The following is a 19533-nucleotide window of genomic DNA, read 5'->3' as shown; positions in this document are numbered from 1 at the left end:
CTACAGTAACAAAATGTGCCCTTATTTTTGCTGCCTGAATGTGGATCTTAAGATATGTCAGGAGGAGAAGCAGTGACTTGAAATAACTCATCAGCAGGCCCCCACAACCCTGCAGATTTGCTACAGATGCTCTTTTTTATAGATCTCATCCAGTTTTATGCTCAAGTGTCCAAGGTGATGTTTGTTTACTGAAATATGGGCTGGTGAAGCTGGGGCTGTGGGAAGATAAATTTTTCAATTTCTCACACAATTAGTTTATGTGCTGTCTCTGCTCCACATTGAGTCATTTTTCTACTTGTGTCCTGGCATTTTGATCACAGTCTTACACGGATTAAAATTGTTGACTAAAAGGAACTCCAATTAAAAATAGGGATTTCTAATGATATCGGCTGACTGATATTGATGTAAAAATGAAATATCGGTAACAGCGCTAATGATAATATCGACGTGCAAGTGATGCTGTGCACCACGCAGCAAAAAGCTTGCTACCTGAGTATGTCTGCACTGTGGAATTATTTTATACTCACGATTTAAAATATACGTCTTTCTTGCATACTTCTAATATGTTCCTTTCACGCTGCTGTCCTGTCTGACTTGCTGAATGAGCCCAATTTATTGTTTCATTTGTCTATTCATTCTTAAGTTACAAAGTTTGAACTTTACCTTCTTCTTGAAGGATGTTGTGCCACATATAAATGTGTAGCTTTCCAAATTGAGAAATTGCCAGCATTATCTAATTGCATTCTTATTTGTGAGGTTCTTTTAGTTGACTATTGGTCGTGATGTTCAGCGTGGGCTGTCAAATTCATCCAGTGAAGCTCAAACTGACTAAAGTTTTAGCATCATGTCACACAGATAAAGCTCCATAATCAATGTTCATGAGTGAGATTGGAACCTGATGTGAGTTGGATTGAGTTTTGAGGGATTACTGGATGACAGGGTCCCTCATAGGTGGGATAAATCTCAGCACGAATGGAATGGTGCACGTTTTTAATTTTTCCACAGAGAAACTGTCAGCTGTGCAATCACTTTTATATGTTGCTCAAGTAAACAGCACTGAGTACATTGTAATTGGATTTCGGAGATCATAGATTTATAAGGAAATGAATATGCATAGCCCCACTTGAAACTCATTCTGGGCAGTTGAGAAGCCGTGGTAGGAAGATGATGATGATGATGATCTTTGCAGTGAAGGGAAAACTATTGTTGGTAGCAGTGAATAGAACTCTTCTATAACAGGGGTTTCCAAAGTGTGACACAGTGAGCCCCATAGAGAACATAATGCAGCTTTAATAAACCTTTATTTAATTTACACACAAAAAAAGTATCAACTCAGCACTTTTGTTTTTGCTGCCATGTTTCATGAGATAAATTCAGATCCAAAACTTTCTATGAACACAAAAGGCGTATTCAAAAAGTTCACAAATCTGTGTTAGGGAGAACTTCTTCATCCATCCATTCCATATTCTACCGTTTATCCAGTATTGGGTCATGAGAGTAGCAGCCGAAGCAGGGAAGCCTAGACTTCTCTCTCCCCAGCCACTTCGTCCATCTCCTCTTGGCAGATTATTGTACAGGTGTGTCTTAGGTTGGCTACAATAAAAGGCCACTCCAAAATATGCATTTGTATTTTACAGCACAATGCCACAGATGTTGTAATTGTTGAGGGAGCATGCGATTGGCATGCTGACTGCAGGGATTTCCACTAAAGCTGTTGCCTGTGAAACGAATATTCATTTCTTACCATATGCCGTCTCCAAAGGCATTCCAGAGATTTTGGCAATAGATCCAAACTTCACAACCTCACATGTAACCACACAAGACCAGGATCTTCATCCACCACCTTCACCTCCAAGGTCGTCCAGCCACCCAGACATCTGCTGCCACAGATCATTTTGCAACTAGAACCAAAGAATTTCTACACAAACTGTCAGAAACTGTCTCAGAGAAGCTAATCTGCATGCCCGTCATCCTCATCTGGGTCTCGACCTGTCTTCATTTTGGAGTGCCCTTCTATTGAGGCCAGCCTAAGGCACACCTATGCAATAATCATGCTGTCTAATCAGCATTTTGATATGCCACCCCTGGGAAGTGGATGGATTATCTCGCCAAAGGAGAAGTGCTCACTGACTCATATTTACACAGATTTTTGAACAATATTTGACAGAAATAGGCCTTTCGTGTACACATACAAAGTTTTACCTCTTTGAAAAGATGGGATTGAAAACGAATGTATTACTTTTATTTTTTTGTTTTGCTTTAATTAAGTACATTAATGAAATGATTAATTTGATTCTGCTGTATTGCAACAAATTTTCTTAATATGTGAACTACGTTCATCCTTATTTGGAGTCGTTCTGATTACAGTATGTATTTTGTATAATGTTGCCACTATCATTGGTTTGGAGTGTGGAGGACATTAATTACACAACTGTTTAATTTCAGCTCATTTGGAGTCTTGTGTTGTATTTATATTATGAAATCTCAATCCAGTCATTCTATAACTCTGCTACGCCACGCAAGTGTATGTGCTTGAGCATGGAATTGAACCAGGCCACTCCTGTGCACTCATACGAGTCAACCTTCAGTCTTTTAGGTGTAAAGTGGGCCCAGACACTGAACGGTTGCCCTAGTGTGAGTACGCCCTAAAGGTGCTTGCAGTCTCAAAATTGACTATGCTATACTGGTGAAGGACATGATAGATATATTGAAGCTGAAAAAGTACTTTCGGATGTCATCTGAATTTTTTTGTGATCTTGTTGGGTGCCGAGCTCCGCTATTTTTACACTACGGGTGGCATCGCTCAACAGGATGGCTACAGATTGGTATCAAAATGGGTTGATTTACATCAGTGGTTACACCAAGCAACACAGCAGAGTCCACATGGTAGTGAATTTAGAGATTAGCATGCACCGTGCTTGGGAAGGTCCGCTTGGTTCCGCATGCATTCTGTTTGGGCCTTAGGTTTTCTGATGCCTTCCAGGAGAGGCCCACCTTACACTTTGAAATCCACTGTTCGAAAACTACAATTCAGATCATTGCTCACTGTCAGATCCTAGTTTGTCTATTTTTTTTTAATATACAGTATCATTATTATCACCGTCCAAGCCACCTGCTACCAAGTGCCCAGTTAATTTCTGCAACCCACTCCACATTGCATTAACACTCCACTTCTGCGGTTGGTTTTCCACCCTCCAACTCTCAGGTGTGCTTTCCTTTATTTAGTCTCAACAACTCCCTCTGACACACTTGATTTCCTCACAGAAATAAACAAGTTATTCCCAGTCTGTATTTCCTTCTGCAATCATCAAATGCAGGATGGCAGAGTCAGTGCAGGGGAGAAAAATAATTATCCAGAAAGTTTTCTGAAAGGCTTGTGCAGATTTACTGGTCCAGCCTACTAGAAGGAAGTACTGAACTGTATGAGGTAATAAAAACGTAAAATCACTTCAATATTATGACGTATGCAGTCTATGATATAAAAACTGCAATCCAATGTTTGGTCAATTTGTCAGTTCTGTGTACAGTCAGGAATATTTAACAAACAAGTACACACCACAAAGAAACAATGTGTACAAAAGTGCGTTTTTGTATGCAATGTTTTAATGTAATGTTTTTTTTTTTAAGTTATGCTTAGTGTTCAGGAACATTGCGGCATTGTTCATGGTTTTCATCCGTATTATGGCATCGTTGCGATTCCTACGTTTTATGCAAACATGGCTTTCTTCCTCCACTGACTTTCCACAGCTAAAATCACCTTGTGTCTTGTCTTTGTTTCTTTGTGGTATTATATATCTCCCGGGAGCAGCATTATACACACCAGTTTATATAGTGAAGTGTTTGTCTGTGTGTGGTTCAGTCCTTTGTTTGTCTCTACTTCACCGTTGCTAATTCATTCAAACCCACCCGCTTCTCCAGGACTCTTCTCCAAGTCTTCTTTCTTGTCTGTGCAATGGTGCCTGAATTGATCGCCGGTGCTAATAATTGTCTTATTTTGTTGTTGCAGGATAACAGGACCACCAGGGGGATTTTGTTTTTTTTTTTTACTGCTAGACCAGCCACAATCCGTTTCAAAATTTCACAGTCTTTGTCTCGCATGTTCTTTTTACCTGCTGTGTGCATCTGTGAAAGCAATATCAGTCATCCACTAGGTGTTCTTCTGTCTCCTCAGCAACCGCAGCCACACCTCCCATCAGTACCTAACCCTTTCTCTCCTGTGCTAATATTTGCGGGCGAGGATGCTCGCTCAAGGGTGATTCTCCCTGCAGCTCCAAAGGCCCAAATGTTCATCTCTCTATTTTGGGGTTTTCTCCCTAGCAACCTGTGGAGGTAACGTCAGCAGTCCTTCTGGAGTGATCCTGTCTCCAAACTACCCTCAGCCTTACCCTCCGGGGAAAGAGTGTGATTGGCGAATCCGAGTCAACCCAGACTTTGTCATTGCGCTCATCTTCAAAAGGTAGGCAACCCAAAATATCCATGACCATGGTGGCTTTTAATAAAAATGTAACTGTCACATGCATGCTAAGCTATCCACCTGCAAGTGGAATTCTGTGTCTGCAGAAACACTTCTGCTCGTATTTCAAACATGTGATTTTAGTCTTGAAATATTTAGGCCTAAATAGGAGTGCATATCCTTTTAGCTCCATTTTAGGTTTCTTTTCAATATTAACATGTCCTCAGATTTGGTCTCTGAATGGAATTGTTAAGAATTTTTGAGGCACAGGTATATTTGATTTAGATGAAAGCGACATTCAATGTTTTAAAACCTAAATTGTCTGAGTTGAAATGTGAAGTAAAATTGGACTGTGCACCAAAGATCTCGCTTGTTCTTGTAATGCCAGCAGTTGTTGTGATTTTTTTTGATCAGGTCCTTGGTGAATTGACTACATTTTTTCACTGATTGATCAAAACATTCTTTTCTTTAAGGTGTTATCCCTCCTTGACCCCAAAATATCATTTTTTCACCTACTAATGCTTGTACAGCTTGTACAATAAATGTCTATGTTCCTATGTTGTTCGGCCTAAAAAGGGGGAGTGGCGTGGCATGTCTCATCTCACTTCTACGAGTCTGTAATAGAAGTCCTAATTAGATTTGTTGTTTTGTGAATCGCGTGTGTACTGCAGTATCAAATTCCTGTGTGTAATTAGAATTGTGTTGGATAATTTGAGCTGAAATAGACCTCTATCAGTAATGAGACAAATTTGTTTTTGAAGGAAATAAAACAAACATAACATTTTTCTAAGCTCAACCGTGCAACCGATACAAACTAAATAACTGTAACCAAATTGTAGCATTATAATCTTTACCTTCAAATTATATATATATATTTTTTTTATTTATTTATTTTTTTACTAATTACAGCAAAACCACGGTGGTGTTATGTTATAGAAATCCATTGCTCCATGACTAAATTAGCATATGTAATGAGTACACTGACCTTTGTAACTGGAATGCTACGCTAAGATTTGATCTTTATTGAATGTGAGCGCTCTGTCTGCATTTTCATTTTATGACATTTATACTAAGAATGTGGCGCTCAAGAAAAATGTATTGGTATGGATCGCTTTTAATGCTTTGTCACTACCAAAGGGCTTATGTTCCATTAAGCTCTTTCCAAATCAGATATGAATACAGAGCCTTAGCATTCACAGGGCTTACGTTAACTTTGCAAATGATTGCATTAGGTGATTACAGGCAGGTATTATCCGATAACAGATGATGTTGTCAGAAATGTGCCAATACCCATTAAATGAAAGGTTCAAAAATATCAAGCTAGAATTTAAATTACCAGTATGTGCAAATCATTTATCAAGAAAGCTGTGCTGTGCATATTGCATTAGCTGCACTCTGTGAGGAAGTTGGTGATGTTTAATCATTTAAAAATATTTTTTACATTGCATTGAATCAATGTCCAGTCCTCCAAAATCTCCCGACACTGGTCCGTACTGCCAAGATCCACCGACCAGAGGATCTTGTCACTGTAGTTTTCGAAACAAATGTTGAAATATCGTTTTCATTAACCCAGTACGGTGTATTTTCTTGTGAGCCCCTATTTATTAGCTCCTACTTGGGACTGGAATGACACTCAGTCTAGCTCAGACCTCTACTGAGGACAGTGATGGCCTCTGTCAAATTCAAATCAATAACACATCAACAGAATAAAAATGTGGACATAGGAATATTGCTTACAGTGGAACATTTTGCTTTTGCTTCCACTTTGCGTTCACACCTGACACGACACATGACTTTGAATCAAACAGAGAGAGTGTTGGCTTAACTTGACAGATGGGGAATCAGAACAAATGTAAACATGTAGTATGTGTATTGTGTGTATTTTGTTTGTGTGTTTCATCATGTGTGCATGGCAGGTGGCTGCTAAGACATAACATAGTGTAATTGCTGTCGGGGTGTATTGCTACTATTATAATTTATATGTAAATTTGCTAAAATCTATGTAAATGTGCACAAATTGACTGACTATTTACATCCATTTATAGGTTTGAGTTGGATTCTTTTCAATACTAAACGAAAGATATGAGCCTCTCATAATATCACAGATTTGGCTAGAATGTTGATGTTGTTTCTAATATTCAGTGACGCGCAGTGAGGTTCATGGCTGGTGAGGCACTGACTCCTCATTTGTGGTTTCACCTAGGATCTGTATAATGAAGTTCATGCACGCTATTATCCTCCAGGAAAAGTTCTGATACTTTGTTGTAAAGCTAGGATCACCTTCTGATGAGCATCCAAGAAACGCTTGCGTCAGCCTCACATTAGGTTTCTGCTCTGTATTTGATCAGGAAATGTGCAATGTCAGTTGTTTTCAATATTTAAAAGGGTTAGAAGCATCCAGAACATACATGTATAATATAGGGATAATGGGAAATATTCATATATATTTTATCTTAACATGCCTCCACTGACCCCACGTCACTGTCAACGTGATGGCAAGGAGATTATATTGTATGAAAGTGTCTGTTTTAACCATAATTTTCTGTCTATATTTTGCTTCTGTCAGTTTTAATATGGAGCCCAGTTATGACTTCTTGCACATCTATGAGGGAGAAAACTCTAATGGGCCACTGCTGGCGAGTCTCCAAGGTAACCAGGCCCCCGAGCGCATCGAGAGCAGTGGTAACAGTCTCTTCCTGGCATTTCGATCAGATGCCTCTCTGGGAATGTCTGGCTTTGCCATCGAGTTCAGAGGTAAAAGCTTTGTCGTTGCATCATTGCCTTTTTCTCAACTAGTACTAACATTTCATAGGTAAGGACTGAGATGTATCATGCAGAATACTGACTGCCTAATAGTACAGCTGGAGTACCACACTACTGGTACAGTGGGCCTTTGCAATCCAAACACAGTCCATTTCAGGAATCTGTCAGATCTTTGGAATTAGTACAACTAAATAATTAAGTCTCTGGCTTATTAGTGCAACTTTGTGGTAGTTGCTATAGAGTATCTGCAGTGGTATTAAAAAGTTTTTGCCCCCTTCAGATCATCAGTGTAAATAAAATTATTGTAATAAGTGTAATTAGTGTAATAAAATTATTACTCATAACTGAACACAAAATGCAGTTGTCAAAGGAAACGTTTTGTTACTAAGGGGAAAAAAATCAAAACTTGCATGGCCCTGTGTGAAAAAGTGATTGTCTCCTAAACCTAATAAATGTTTGGGCCACCTTTAGCAGCAACAACTGCAATCAAGCATTTGCAATAACTTGCAACGAGTCTCCTCCAGCGCTGTGGAGGAATATTGGCCCACTCATCTTTACAGAATTGTTGTAATTCAGCCACTTTGAAGGGCTTTCAAGCATGAACCGACTTTCTACAGTCATGCCACAGCATCTCAATAGGATTCAGGTCAGGACTTTTACTTGACCACTACAGAGTCATTTTTTTTCCCCAGCTATTCAGATGTGGACTTGCCGATGTGTTTTGCATCATAGTCCTGCTGCAGAACCCAACTTAGTTTCAGCTTGAAGTCCGGAACAGATGGTCATTTTTGGTAGACAGCAGAATTCATGGTTCCATTTATCGTAGCAAGTCTTCCAGGTCCTGAAGCAGCAAAACAGCCCCAGACCATCACACTACCACCACCATATTTTACTGTTGGCATGATGGTTTTTTTGTGAAATGCGGTGCAATCTCTATTTCACACAGAGCCTTATAGGTTTGGATTTTTTGCCCCCCCCCAAATAATTGTGTTGTAATTCACTAGCATTTAAATTGTGGATGTCATTGACTTGATGCACTGTATCCTACCTTGACCATTATGAGTGTTTATATATGGTAATGATTTAAATATCAATATGGGGAGGTATTATCTGCAGACTGACAAATATTTTAAGATGCCAACTCTATTCAGTTCAGCCTCACATCATGAGGTTTTTTTTCAGCTGAAAGGGCATGATGTTCCGTGTCAGCCCATGAGTTGTTTGCCTCCACAGATTGTGACTCATCCTGGTTTTACAGAAGCTGCTTGACTGCCGGTGATTTAACAGCTATTGTCAAAGTGAAGCTGATTATTACTTCACTGCCTGACTGCAGACTAGATCTCCTCTGTCAAGTTTTATATAAAAAAATGTGTGCCTCTCACTCCATTTATCTGTAATTAAAAACGATTATCTCCCCCTCTGTTGTCTGTCTCGCCACGACACCTCACACCTCTGTACTTTTGTCATTAATTCACTACCTTTCATCTGCCATCGCTCTAATTAAAATGCAACCTTAATCATCTCCCTCTTTCACTTGCGTCTTGCCTACCAGCCCCTGCTCCCATCTCTCCATTTTCTTTTTTTCTCATTCTTCATGGGAAAAGCAAACAGCCCGGGCCAACACTGAGTCATTTAGACTTTGACAGTTTTTGACATTGTTTGACTTCTACTCCATCGCTCTTGCTTCTTGTCATTTACCCCCATTAGGCCCTTCCTCTTCTATGACAACATAGAAATGTAAGAGAGCGCATATCTCATATAAAGTGTTTGTTTCTGTCACATCTAATCATATCACCAAATACAGACTAAACTACATAGTGCTGGCTTGCTAAACTCAATCAGGAGAGGAGTAAAACATGATTTACATTAATGAAAGCCTCCATTAGTGTTCTTTATTCCTCTTTAGTCAAGACCTGTCGCTTGGTTTTGATAAAACTGTTACTACTGCAACATCAAGCACATCTCTTCCCCTGATACGCCATTGGCGGTTGCTCATGAATTCCATTTAATATGAAACGCTCCATGCGGTGTGGACCCCTGTCAGTTATATGTGTTTCATCTAAAGCTTGGCTAGATACTATAGCATCCGGTCTAATTACATAATATGCAGTATAGTCAAGTCTTGGACAAGAAGGCATTTGAGTATACCATTGTGACAGACACAGTTTTGTTTGATTTTATTTGATTTCTAAAATGTTTTGACACGAAAGTGGTTATAGTCCCCTCGTTCTACCCCAACTTCATTTCTCAAGTGTCTTTCCTTTCTCTACAGAAAAACCGAGGGAGGCCTGTTTTGATCCTGGTAACATTATGAACGCTAGTCGGACCGGACATGACTTTAAACTGGGATCTCAGGTGTCCTACAACTGTCACCATGGCTACACAATAATGGGCGGGGAAACCATAACCTGTGTGATGGGGCGCGATGGGAAGCCGGTGTGGGATAAGGCTCTACCGTCCTGTAAAGGTAGGGCTAATTCATGCACAACCACATTGTTACACACTTTGTCTTACCAAGACATTATGTACAATTCCATGCTTTGGTCATGCTTGGATGAGACTTGATATCCCTGAACTCAACAGCATAAAACACATTTGGATGAACTATAACACAGAGATATATACGGTGCATAAAATGTAACTTTATTATTATGGTTATTGTTTACCATGTCATATATATGGAAACATCTTTATTACTGCATATAGTACAGCCTTGTTCCAGTGCATGCAATTGTCTGTGTTCTGTCCCTATTCTGGTGTTATATTCCTAAATTATGGTCCAAGTGATGTGTGCTTTATTGTGTGCATATGTGGTGTGTGTGTGTGTGTGAGTATAAATCGGAGACAGATCCTGTCAAGGATTGGAAGGCTAAACTGTCACAACTGTCTATTTGATTAATGGCTGACAGAGCCAAAGAAGTGGCACCTGCCAAATGTCCATTTGCACTGTATTTGTCATATGAAGTGTGTGTGCATGTGTGTGTGAGCATCGAAGTCACAAATATGAAAGAGCCACAAATCAGTGGTGGGTAGCAATAAAGGAGGGATTTTAAAATGAACACAATAAAACACTTTTAATTAAATCTCAGCCACCGCTGTGTTTTATAAAGTCTGATAGGCTGTCAAAGAGGGAGGGGGAAGGTACTTGAGAATAGCAGCAAATAACTAAAGTGGTTTTATCTCATGTTCACATCCATCAACGTTTTATCGAGATAATATCACCACTTACCAACTTTAGATTTCTGTTCAGCTCTTTCAGACACAAAACCACTGTCATTTGTAGTTCAAAGCACACACACAAAAAGGATGCTTCACAAGGACAAAGACGCTATGGCATGTTCTTTGTTGTTTCGCTTTTCCAGTCAATGTAAAATAACTCTTCTCCAAATTGATCAATTTCACTCACCAGATTTCAGCTGATTAGCTGATATTATTGGAGTGAACTATTGAAATATCAAACAGTATTGATTTTGTCATCACAGGATGGGTTATTCACAGAATACCACAAGGTTTGCCAAACCAAAGAACTCTACTGTTATTGGCCACCAGAGGCAGACTCGCACTAAAATTGTTATTGATTGTAGTCAGTAGACAGTACAATTATGATTTAGTGATGCTGTTTTTCTCGTACTATTGTCACATACAGAAAAACTCCAATGCATACAACAATATTGCATGTTCCACAAGAAAGAAAGAAAAAAATGTGTAATTGTATTGTTAATAGATGAGTAATGGATGAATAAATACAACAATTAGAATAACGAATAGCTGTGCCGTGGACAAGTGGTTAGCACAGCTAGGAGACTCGAGTACGATTCCATGCTGGGCCATCTCTGTGTGGAGTTTGCATGTTCTCCCCGTGCATGCGTGGATTTTCTCTGGGTACTCCGGTTTCCTCCCACATTCCAAAAACATGCTAGGTTAATTGGCGACTCCAAATTGTCCATGGGTATGAATGTGAGTGTGAATGGTTGTTTGTCTATATGTGCCTTGTGATTGGCTGGCGACCAGTCCAGAGTGTACCCCATTCTCACTTGAAGAGAGCTGGGATAGGCTCCAGCATGCCCGCGAGTGGTATAGAAAATGAATGAATGATAAAACAACTGACAACTGTGCAGCAGACAAACTGATACTATATATAATACTTTAACTGAAGGATAATAAACAATTGTGATTGGCTGGTGACCAGTCCAGTCCTAAAAATCAGCTGGGATAGGCTCCAGCATACCTGATAGAAAATGACTAATACAATGACTAATGAAGAATACTTAAAGACAGCTTCACTGAGCGAGCACAACTGAACTTTTCCATTATTAGTGTTTTTCTGTCTCTTAAGGCCACTGTAGTCACTGTGTGTGTTGAACAGTAGAACAGTGTGTTGGTTTACATTTACAGTAGTGGTTCCCATTCCCTCTTTATTGAAATGGAGGGGGCAGGCTCTACCGGTGACCCAAAGTGTTTCCTATATGGCCAGTCATCATCACTTCCTTAACTAGACTTGCAATGTGATGTGGTACAAGAAACAGTATGATTTGTCTCCTTCGATTGTTCAGATATAAGTCTGAATGCATGGTTTTTGTTTTCCTTCTTTCTTTTTCTCTTTCTTGTTTCCTTCTCCACAATTACTTTTCTTACCACATACTTTATCCACTTCTTTTTCCCTTTCCGTCACTCTGTCTTGGGCCAGCTCCTGGGGGCTCCTAGACCAAGCTCATTAGACAGGTTGAGACCCCCTTAAATAATACAGCTCCACTTACACTCCCTCCATCTCCTCTCACTTCGCCTTTCGCCCCCTCGCACATCCACCTTTCCTCTTTCCCTCTGCATGTAACGACTTCTCATCCTCGCTCTCTCTCACTCTTGTGCTGCTCCTGTCTGTCTGATTTGCTGTGTGTTGTTCTCTGCTGCTCTCTCTCCCACACACACCTCCCATCTCAAAATGCTCTTTTATTGGTTCCCATGGTAACTAAGAGCTGTTGCAAGAAAGAGGGAATTCTCGGTGACTGTTGATGGGCTTCTCTCTCTCGCTCTCTCGTCCTCTTCTTTTGTATAGTGTTTCAGAGAGAGAGAGAGAGGGAAGGAAAGATGGAGCTATTATACAGTGCCGCCTAGAGGCAGGGTACACATGCACATACACACATACAGCTACAGTACATATATGTACACTTATGAATACTTGAATACTGTTTGAGTAGCCTGTGAGCAGTTGGCCCAAATTTGACTCCTGCAAAGAAAGTTTATACATAGCTGTGTGTCTGTGCGTTATTGAGTGTCAATGCATGCATCGACACTGCATGCATAGTCATCGCTCGCCACAGCGCCCTTCTAATTTATTGGTGTCACGGTTTTCAAGCATATTAATTAATAAACCATGCTGTTTTGTGGTCGCCCAAATGTGGCTTGTTATTAGCCAAAATATATGCATATTAAACCAAATTGTACAGTATGTAAGGTTTTACCAAAATGTATTTATAATAGTAGTGATAATTGTTATTAATATTAAGAATAACAACACGGGCTGCTGTTGCAGCCGTAACCCACGGCAAGATAAAACTCCACTCTGTACCTCTGACGTCGCTTGCTGTTGCTCGCAGCCAATTTGGTAATTTGGTAGACTGGACTGCGCTGAGGTGGGCATGGAGGTGCACCAGAAGAGGAGTCCACAGCTTGGCACAGTGACAATTTTGTGACAAAAGAGCCCGCCAGCTCCGACCTGGTCTATTTGAGGGGCGCAGGCGAAGCGCAGCCTGCGTAATGGTAAATTGGCTGACAGGCGGACAGTGCAAACACATCACCAAAACCTCACAGGCAGAGGGCCCCCTAAAAAAATGGCCTGTGCCCTCGGCAGCAACATTTTAGAAGTGAAAACTCAGCCAGAAAAAAAAACTCAGCTGTTAAACCCTCTTACGCCTTGTCTCCTGCCTCTTTGCCACTTCCCCGTGGGAGGGATGGAGGCTTGGGTGCACGGCGCTGCACCAGACTGCACTGCTCAAGGAAGTGTGCGGGCCACACCCTGTTGCCGTGGCGTAGGTGTGGCACAAGGCAGTTGTGCCTGGTCTACGAAATGATAGCCATCTATCTCTAACAAAGGAATCACTCTTTGTGGAAATTAATTTGTCACGGTCACATCTGGAGCCAATTAACCACAATAAACGATGGATTACTGTATATAAGCGTACTGTCGAGTGACTGTGTAGTGGTTCACTTGGCTGACTTCCTTGCAGCCAGTGTAGGGTTTGTGGCAACTTGGTGATAGTGTGAAGGTGAGTGTAATTAGTCCAGGGTGTATCTTACATAAAGAGCTAAGCAGTATAGATTGTATCGCAATAGCAGGTAATCTTAATTTCTATTATTTTCTATGGAAAATTCTGCATTGGCTCATGAGGGTGATATAGCCACTGTTTTTTTAATTTATTTTCATGGAGCTTAACTGACTGTGCTTTATTTTTAAACAAACCTCATCATTATTTTGTGACAGTAATAATTGCCGGCTGTTTGTGGAAGTGTGGGTGTGCAGCACTCAAGAGTTTGAGGTTATTTTCTTTCCTGTGATGAATCTAATCCCAGGAAAATTGAAGGCACAATAACAATTTTATTAGCTTGTTTTCAGAAAACTGCAGGAGGTGCTGCAACATAACCTTCTAACACTTTGGGACATTTTTAGACTTTTTCCTTTTACCATGTTCACGTTGCACCAGAGAAAAAGTGTATTTGTTGCAGATTGAAAGACTGTAAGTCTTCAAAAGTGTGTGTATGTGTGTGTGTGTGAGCGTGAGTGATCAAAGCACATTTGTGTGGAGGCTTTTTGACACCTGAGCCTGCAGCAACACCACTGGGGGATTGTGGGTAGATCAAGAACACACCTCCAGACCGGAGGGTTTAAATGCAGCAGCACAGTGAGAATCAATGCAGAAATATCACTCAGTGCAGAGGATCAAGAGGAGCGGATGATTACTCTTTTGGTTTATGAAGCAAACTGGAAGCAGGACAGCGTCGTGGGGCAGGGGAGGCCAATGCGTGCAACAGCTCTCTTGCAAATAGCAACAAAACCAATTTTAACACGGTATTTTTTCCACTGTGTTCAACTACTAGTATTTTCCAAGTGAGCATCATTCTTATGCTAAAATCATTATAACCCTGTACGGGTGCAGAGATGTTATTTTCCGAATGCTTTTTTAAGTGCTCAGGTGCAGTGAATGGACAGGGCCCTGCACAGTTCCAAATTATTGCACGTTTAAGACTAGATTAATACAGCAGGTCTCTGCCTATATCAGACTTCATTGATTGTCAATTTGCTGTATTACCCATGTGTGGTATGACATTATTATGATTGACTTTACTAAACACTTGGGGCAACTCACATGTGCATACCTCCAAAATACTGTTAAACTACTACTCGACTGAACAACAAGAACAAAAGAGTCTTTGTTTTCATCTGTCGATATTGAAATGATTCCATCTTTATTTATACTTTATTTGGACCACATGAGAACTAAATCATAAATCCACCACTTGTAGAGTAAATCCAGCTTACAGTCTAACCCGAGCAAAAAAGGGATCCACTGTACATGTATCATATTCATGTGTTGTATGTGGTAGAATGGAAGTATTTGAATAATATATTCATTCAAGGTCTATTTCTCTATCATTGCTTTTGAAAGTTTTTAGTTGCTGAGGGATCTCTGCCCTCAAGGACACGGGCACTAATGGCTATTGTGTGCTTGGTGCCCTCACTAATGCATTTATTCATTTGCATTCTACTGCTTATCAGCTGGAGCCTATCCCAGCTGACTCTGTGCAATGCAAACTACAACCACATTATTGAACATCTTGTCACATCCATACTTCTTTGAGATTTTTTTTCTACACAAACATACATCTAATGCAAAAATGACAAATAGTGTATGCATGATTGATGAGGTACAACCACTGACACGTTGTAAATACAGTAATAATAGTAACTATTGTAGTATAATGGAGAGTGATGATGAATAAATAGATGGGACAACGTTAGAGTTCAATATGCTTTGATAATTTGGTGTGCAATCCACTCATGACCATGTCTAACTGATCATCAATGCTCATCAATACATATTTCATTGTGAGAATTGTTGGTGGACTAGGGTGGCTATACTTCTTAAATATTGGAACTTCAGAATGGAGGGAAATGGCTTTCACCATAATTATATTATATTTTAATATTGATTTATTTTATAATGTTCATCCATCCATCCATTTCCATACATATTCTCATTAGGGTCGAGGGTGAGCTGTGGCATATCCCAGGTGACTTTAGTTACCAAATTATGCTCAAATACAATTTTAGACTGATTAGCTAAAAAGTAAGGTGCAATGTCCATCTTTATCACCCACTGTGTGTACCATTCCAATAAAATCATATTGTCAGCGTTATTTTATGTCTAATAAAGACTCACCAAGTGGCAGACAATTTCAGATTCACCATCATAGATTTATTTAACTGTGTCATTGATTGAGCAAAGGATTAAAAATACAATTTCAGAAGACTGAACCTCTTGAGAAAGCAGACTTTCGCGGGGAGTATGCACAGGAAAGTCTCACATTCCTCACATTCTAGCCAACAGATATACCGTACTGTAGTCCTTGCCACGCTTTTCTTTTGGCTTTGTTATTACGGTACTGCATCCTGTTCTGGTTTGTAGTCCAATGGGTCTTGTGTTTCCCACTAAAAACATCTTCCTAAAATGTATCGTACCAGATTTTATCAGACTTCAACTTGGCAAGTGGATTAGATTTGTGCATCTGGTTTGCTTTTTCTTTGGCTTTGTGCGGCTTTTTTGCAAGAACCAATTCAAAAAGCCACCCACAGAGCAGCCTCTCATGGATTTAATCACAACTTTTCAATTTAATGAAAACCAGGACATTTATAGTCATTTTTTATAAAAGAAAGCCAGGACTGGACATGAAAACAGGACATGTCCTAGGAAAATGGGATGTTTGGTCACCCGAAGCATAAACATCCTAGTTTTATGGTCGACTGTGTTGTACTTCAAACGTTCAGACTGCCCACACCATAGCAACTTTATTTATAAAGCCCTTTAACCACAACATCGGTTGAAAACATCAAAATAAGTAACACACCATAGCAATAATTAGGATTCAGAAATATAGTGGAAAATAAAAATATTCATTCAATCAAGTGTATTATATAGTGGCAGAAACATATTTGATTGAGGTATTTCTTCAACAGCTTATTATAAAATCAGTATTAAGTGTGTTTCTATCCAAATGCTATGTGCTTCACATTTGTAAACAACTATACACGGGGTTGCCCAGCTGATTTCTGCTGGTTGTCTGTGTGAAATTAGGATTGGACTCACTAGTGTGGTTGCATAATTCATCCAGTGACCTATGGGTAGATTATGAGTGAAGGCAAGTCCATAACATAGCGATTTGTCGCGGCCAGAGGTTTGTCTGAGATTCCAAAACATTTACTAAAGCTGTGTCTGAGAAATATCACTTTGGTGCATGGAAAATGAAACAACTTTTGAAATCCTCTTTTCTTGATGTTGCAATGGAATTGCCTCACTAGCTGACATGAAATAAGGTGCACCGTGTAGAGTGTTGAACATCAAATTTAGAAGGATGCAATGTTAACATCTTTTGCAAAAATGTAATGTGTTTTCTTTAATTAGTTTGCTAAACTTGTGTTGCCGCTTTCCACCAAGTTACATGAATAGAAGTGAATGCAATTTCCATGGTGTTGAAGGGTGGTGAAGCGTGCAGCCATGGGCCAGCAGCAAAATAAACTGCCCTCTAATTTATTATGCTCTTCATACTTGGCTGTTGCTGGAAAATAGCCCGGCACAGTATACATATTGTCCTCCTAATAACCACACAAAAAGAGGAACATATGTCATCTTCTGCATATTTGAAAAAAAACCCATCATGTGCGTATAGAAGGCTTGTACATATAATATTTTGACCATGCTGTCAATTGTGTACCAAGGACATACTTAGTGCTGAGAAAGACTTAGTACTTGTCAGTTGCATATTAATGGTTGTGCGGGTATACTGTAATAAAATTGAGGTTTTATTTCCGGCAGTAGAACCGAGATCAGTTAACTTCCATGCAGTAGCATTCCTTATTTCTACATGGAATATTTTTATGTTTAGAAAACCCAGTTGACTACCTTGTAAATACAGTTTTTAACATTAGTAGAGCCATATGATGTGAATTGACACACCCATAGTCACCTTTACACTCGTATTACCCGATATTGTAGACATAATAAGCCATTTAAGACATAGGTAAGACTCATACTCCCCTTTTAAATGTTGGTTCTGCTACTCAGCCGTTGTTGTGAAACTCACACTCTGGCTAAACATTTTGCTCATTACCATTTTGCTCATTTTGCTATTACAACATTGGTTCTGTTGCTGCTGTGTTGTGCAGTACGCTGGTCAATAAATGACCATGTGGTGAAAGTGGGTACTATGTTTTCCTTTGTGCTTTTTCATGTGCTCTTTCCACCTGTCCAATCCTTACATGATCTTTCTATGTATTTTTGCAGCACCATGTGGTGGACAATATGGCGGATCTGAGGGAGTGGTCCTATCTCCAAACTACCCTCTAAACTACACCACCAGACAAATGTGCCCTTATTACATCACTGTGCCACCACAGTTTGGTATGCTCATATTGTAATGAAGTGATTTACCAACACAATAGTCCCAATTGGCAAAGGTCTCATCCTCTGTTCTGCTTTTCCCCCTCCAGTTGTTTTCGGTCAGTTTGCCGTCTTCCAGACTGCAATGAACGACTCTGTGGAGCTGTTTGATGGAGCCAATGAGAACTCACGATTGCTAAGCTCCCTGGCAGGATCACATTCAGGTGACAAGAAGTAGATTACAACAGAGAATACTATTAAGTAAAATGATGGCAGAGCATGTACATTTTTATCCTTATTAAATGCCAATTCTGGAGAAATGTCGTATTAATTCACCTCAGGGAGACAACTTGCTTGTCTGAAATCTTCACCAGGCTGCTCTACTCTCCTTTCTGGCCTTTGGGTGCTTTAAAAAAGTTTGTGAAAAATTGGTCCAATAATTAGGCTGGTGAAATGATTAATCTGCGCTCTTGTTTGCTTCTCCCGTTAGACTCAGGAACTGCTATTGGTCCTTAGTACGGGTATGGGAATGAGGAGGATTGAGAGACTGAAGTACTGATTGGCTCTATTGTGTGGATTCTTTTCTCGAGTGCAGTGGCGTGACATAACACTTTAGGAAGTGTGACAATTTTGACAATTTTATTACACCTCTAAAATAAGCCTCAAATTTTCCAGGGTTGCCAGATTGCTCTTAAAATTGACTTGATGTATTTACTAATGTGACTTCTCTACCTTAAAACACATAAGGTGCACGACGGATTGAGGTACACCTACAGTGAAGAAAATAAGTATTTGAACACCCTGCTATTTTGCTATTTCTCCCACTTAGAAATCATGGAGGGGTCTGAAATTTTCATCGTAGGTGCATGTCCACTGTGAGAGAGATAAACTAAAAAGAAAAATCCAGAAATCACAATGCATGATTTTTTAACAATTTATTTGTGTGATACAGCTGCAAATAAGTATTTGAACACCTGTGTATCATCTAGAATTCTGACCCTGAAAGACCTGTTAGTCTGCCCATTAGAAGTCCACCTGCACTCCATGTATCATCCTGAATCAGATGCACCTGTTTGAGGTCGTTAGCTGCATAAAGACACCTGTCCACCCCATACAATCAGTAAGACTTTAACTTGTAACATGGCGAAGACCAAAGAGCTGTCCAAAGACACCAGAGACAAAATTGTACACCTCCACAAGGCTGGAAAGGGCTACGGAGCAATTACCAAGCAGCTTGGTGAAAAAAGGTCCACTGTTGGAGCTATCATTAGAAAATGGAAGAAGCTAAACATGACGGTCAATCTCAATCGGAGTGGAGCCCCATGCAAGATATCACCTCGTGGGGTCTCAATGATTCTAAGAAAGGTGAGGAATCAGCCCAGAACTACACGACAGGACTTGGTCAATGACCTGAAAAGAGCTGGGACCACCGTTTCCAAGGTTACTGTAGGTAATACACTAAGACGTCATGATGTGAAATCATGCATGGCACGAAAGGTTCCCCTGCTTAAACCAGCACATGTCAAGGCCCGTCTTAAGTTTGCATATGACCATTTGGATGATACAGAGGAGTCATGGGAGAAAGTTTTATGGTCAGATGAGACCAAAATAGAACTTTTTGGTCATAATTCCAATAAGCGTGTTTGGAGGAAGAAGAATGAAGAGTAC

General features: G+C 40.0%; 1 protein-coding gene across 8 annotated transcripts in view; it reads left to right on the top strand.

The window, feature by feature from the left end:
• The window catches only part of LOC131139316 (CUB and sushi domain-containing protein 1-like), a 373565-nt gene that overhangs the window by 286573 nt on the left and 67459 nt on the right, over positions 1-19533 (top strand). For all 8 annotated transcript variants that reach the window (XM_058088813.2, XM_058088812.2, XM_078795676.1 and 5 more), the window contains exons 30-34: positions 4318-4456; positions 7020-7207; positions 9489-9683; positions 17770-17886; positions 17976-18089. In XM_058088813.2, coding sequence (XP_057944796.2) covers positions 4318-4456; positions 7020-7207; positions 9489-9683; positions 17770-17886; positions 17976-18089 — 753 coding nt within the window. The remainder of the gene's footprint in view (positions 1-4317; positions 4457-7019; positions 7208-9488; positions 9684-17769; positions 17887-17975; positions 18090-19533) is intronic.

This window comes from Doryrhamphus excisus, linkage group LG13 (genome assembly GCF_037039965.1).
Source record: "Doryrhamphus excisus strain RoL-2023G ecotype Guam linkage group LG13, RoL_Dexc_Guam_v1.1, whole genome shotgun sequence".
In the NCBI taxonomy this organism is placed as follows: Eukaryota; Metazoa; Chordata; class Actinopteri; order Syngnathiformes; family Syngnathidae; genus Doryrhamphus; species Doryrhamphus excisus.
Note: the sequence above shows the minus strand (reverse complement) of the source record. Positions and strands in the feature narration are given on the sequence as shown.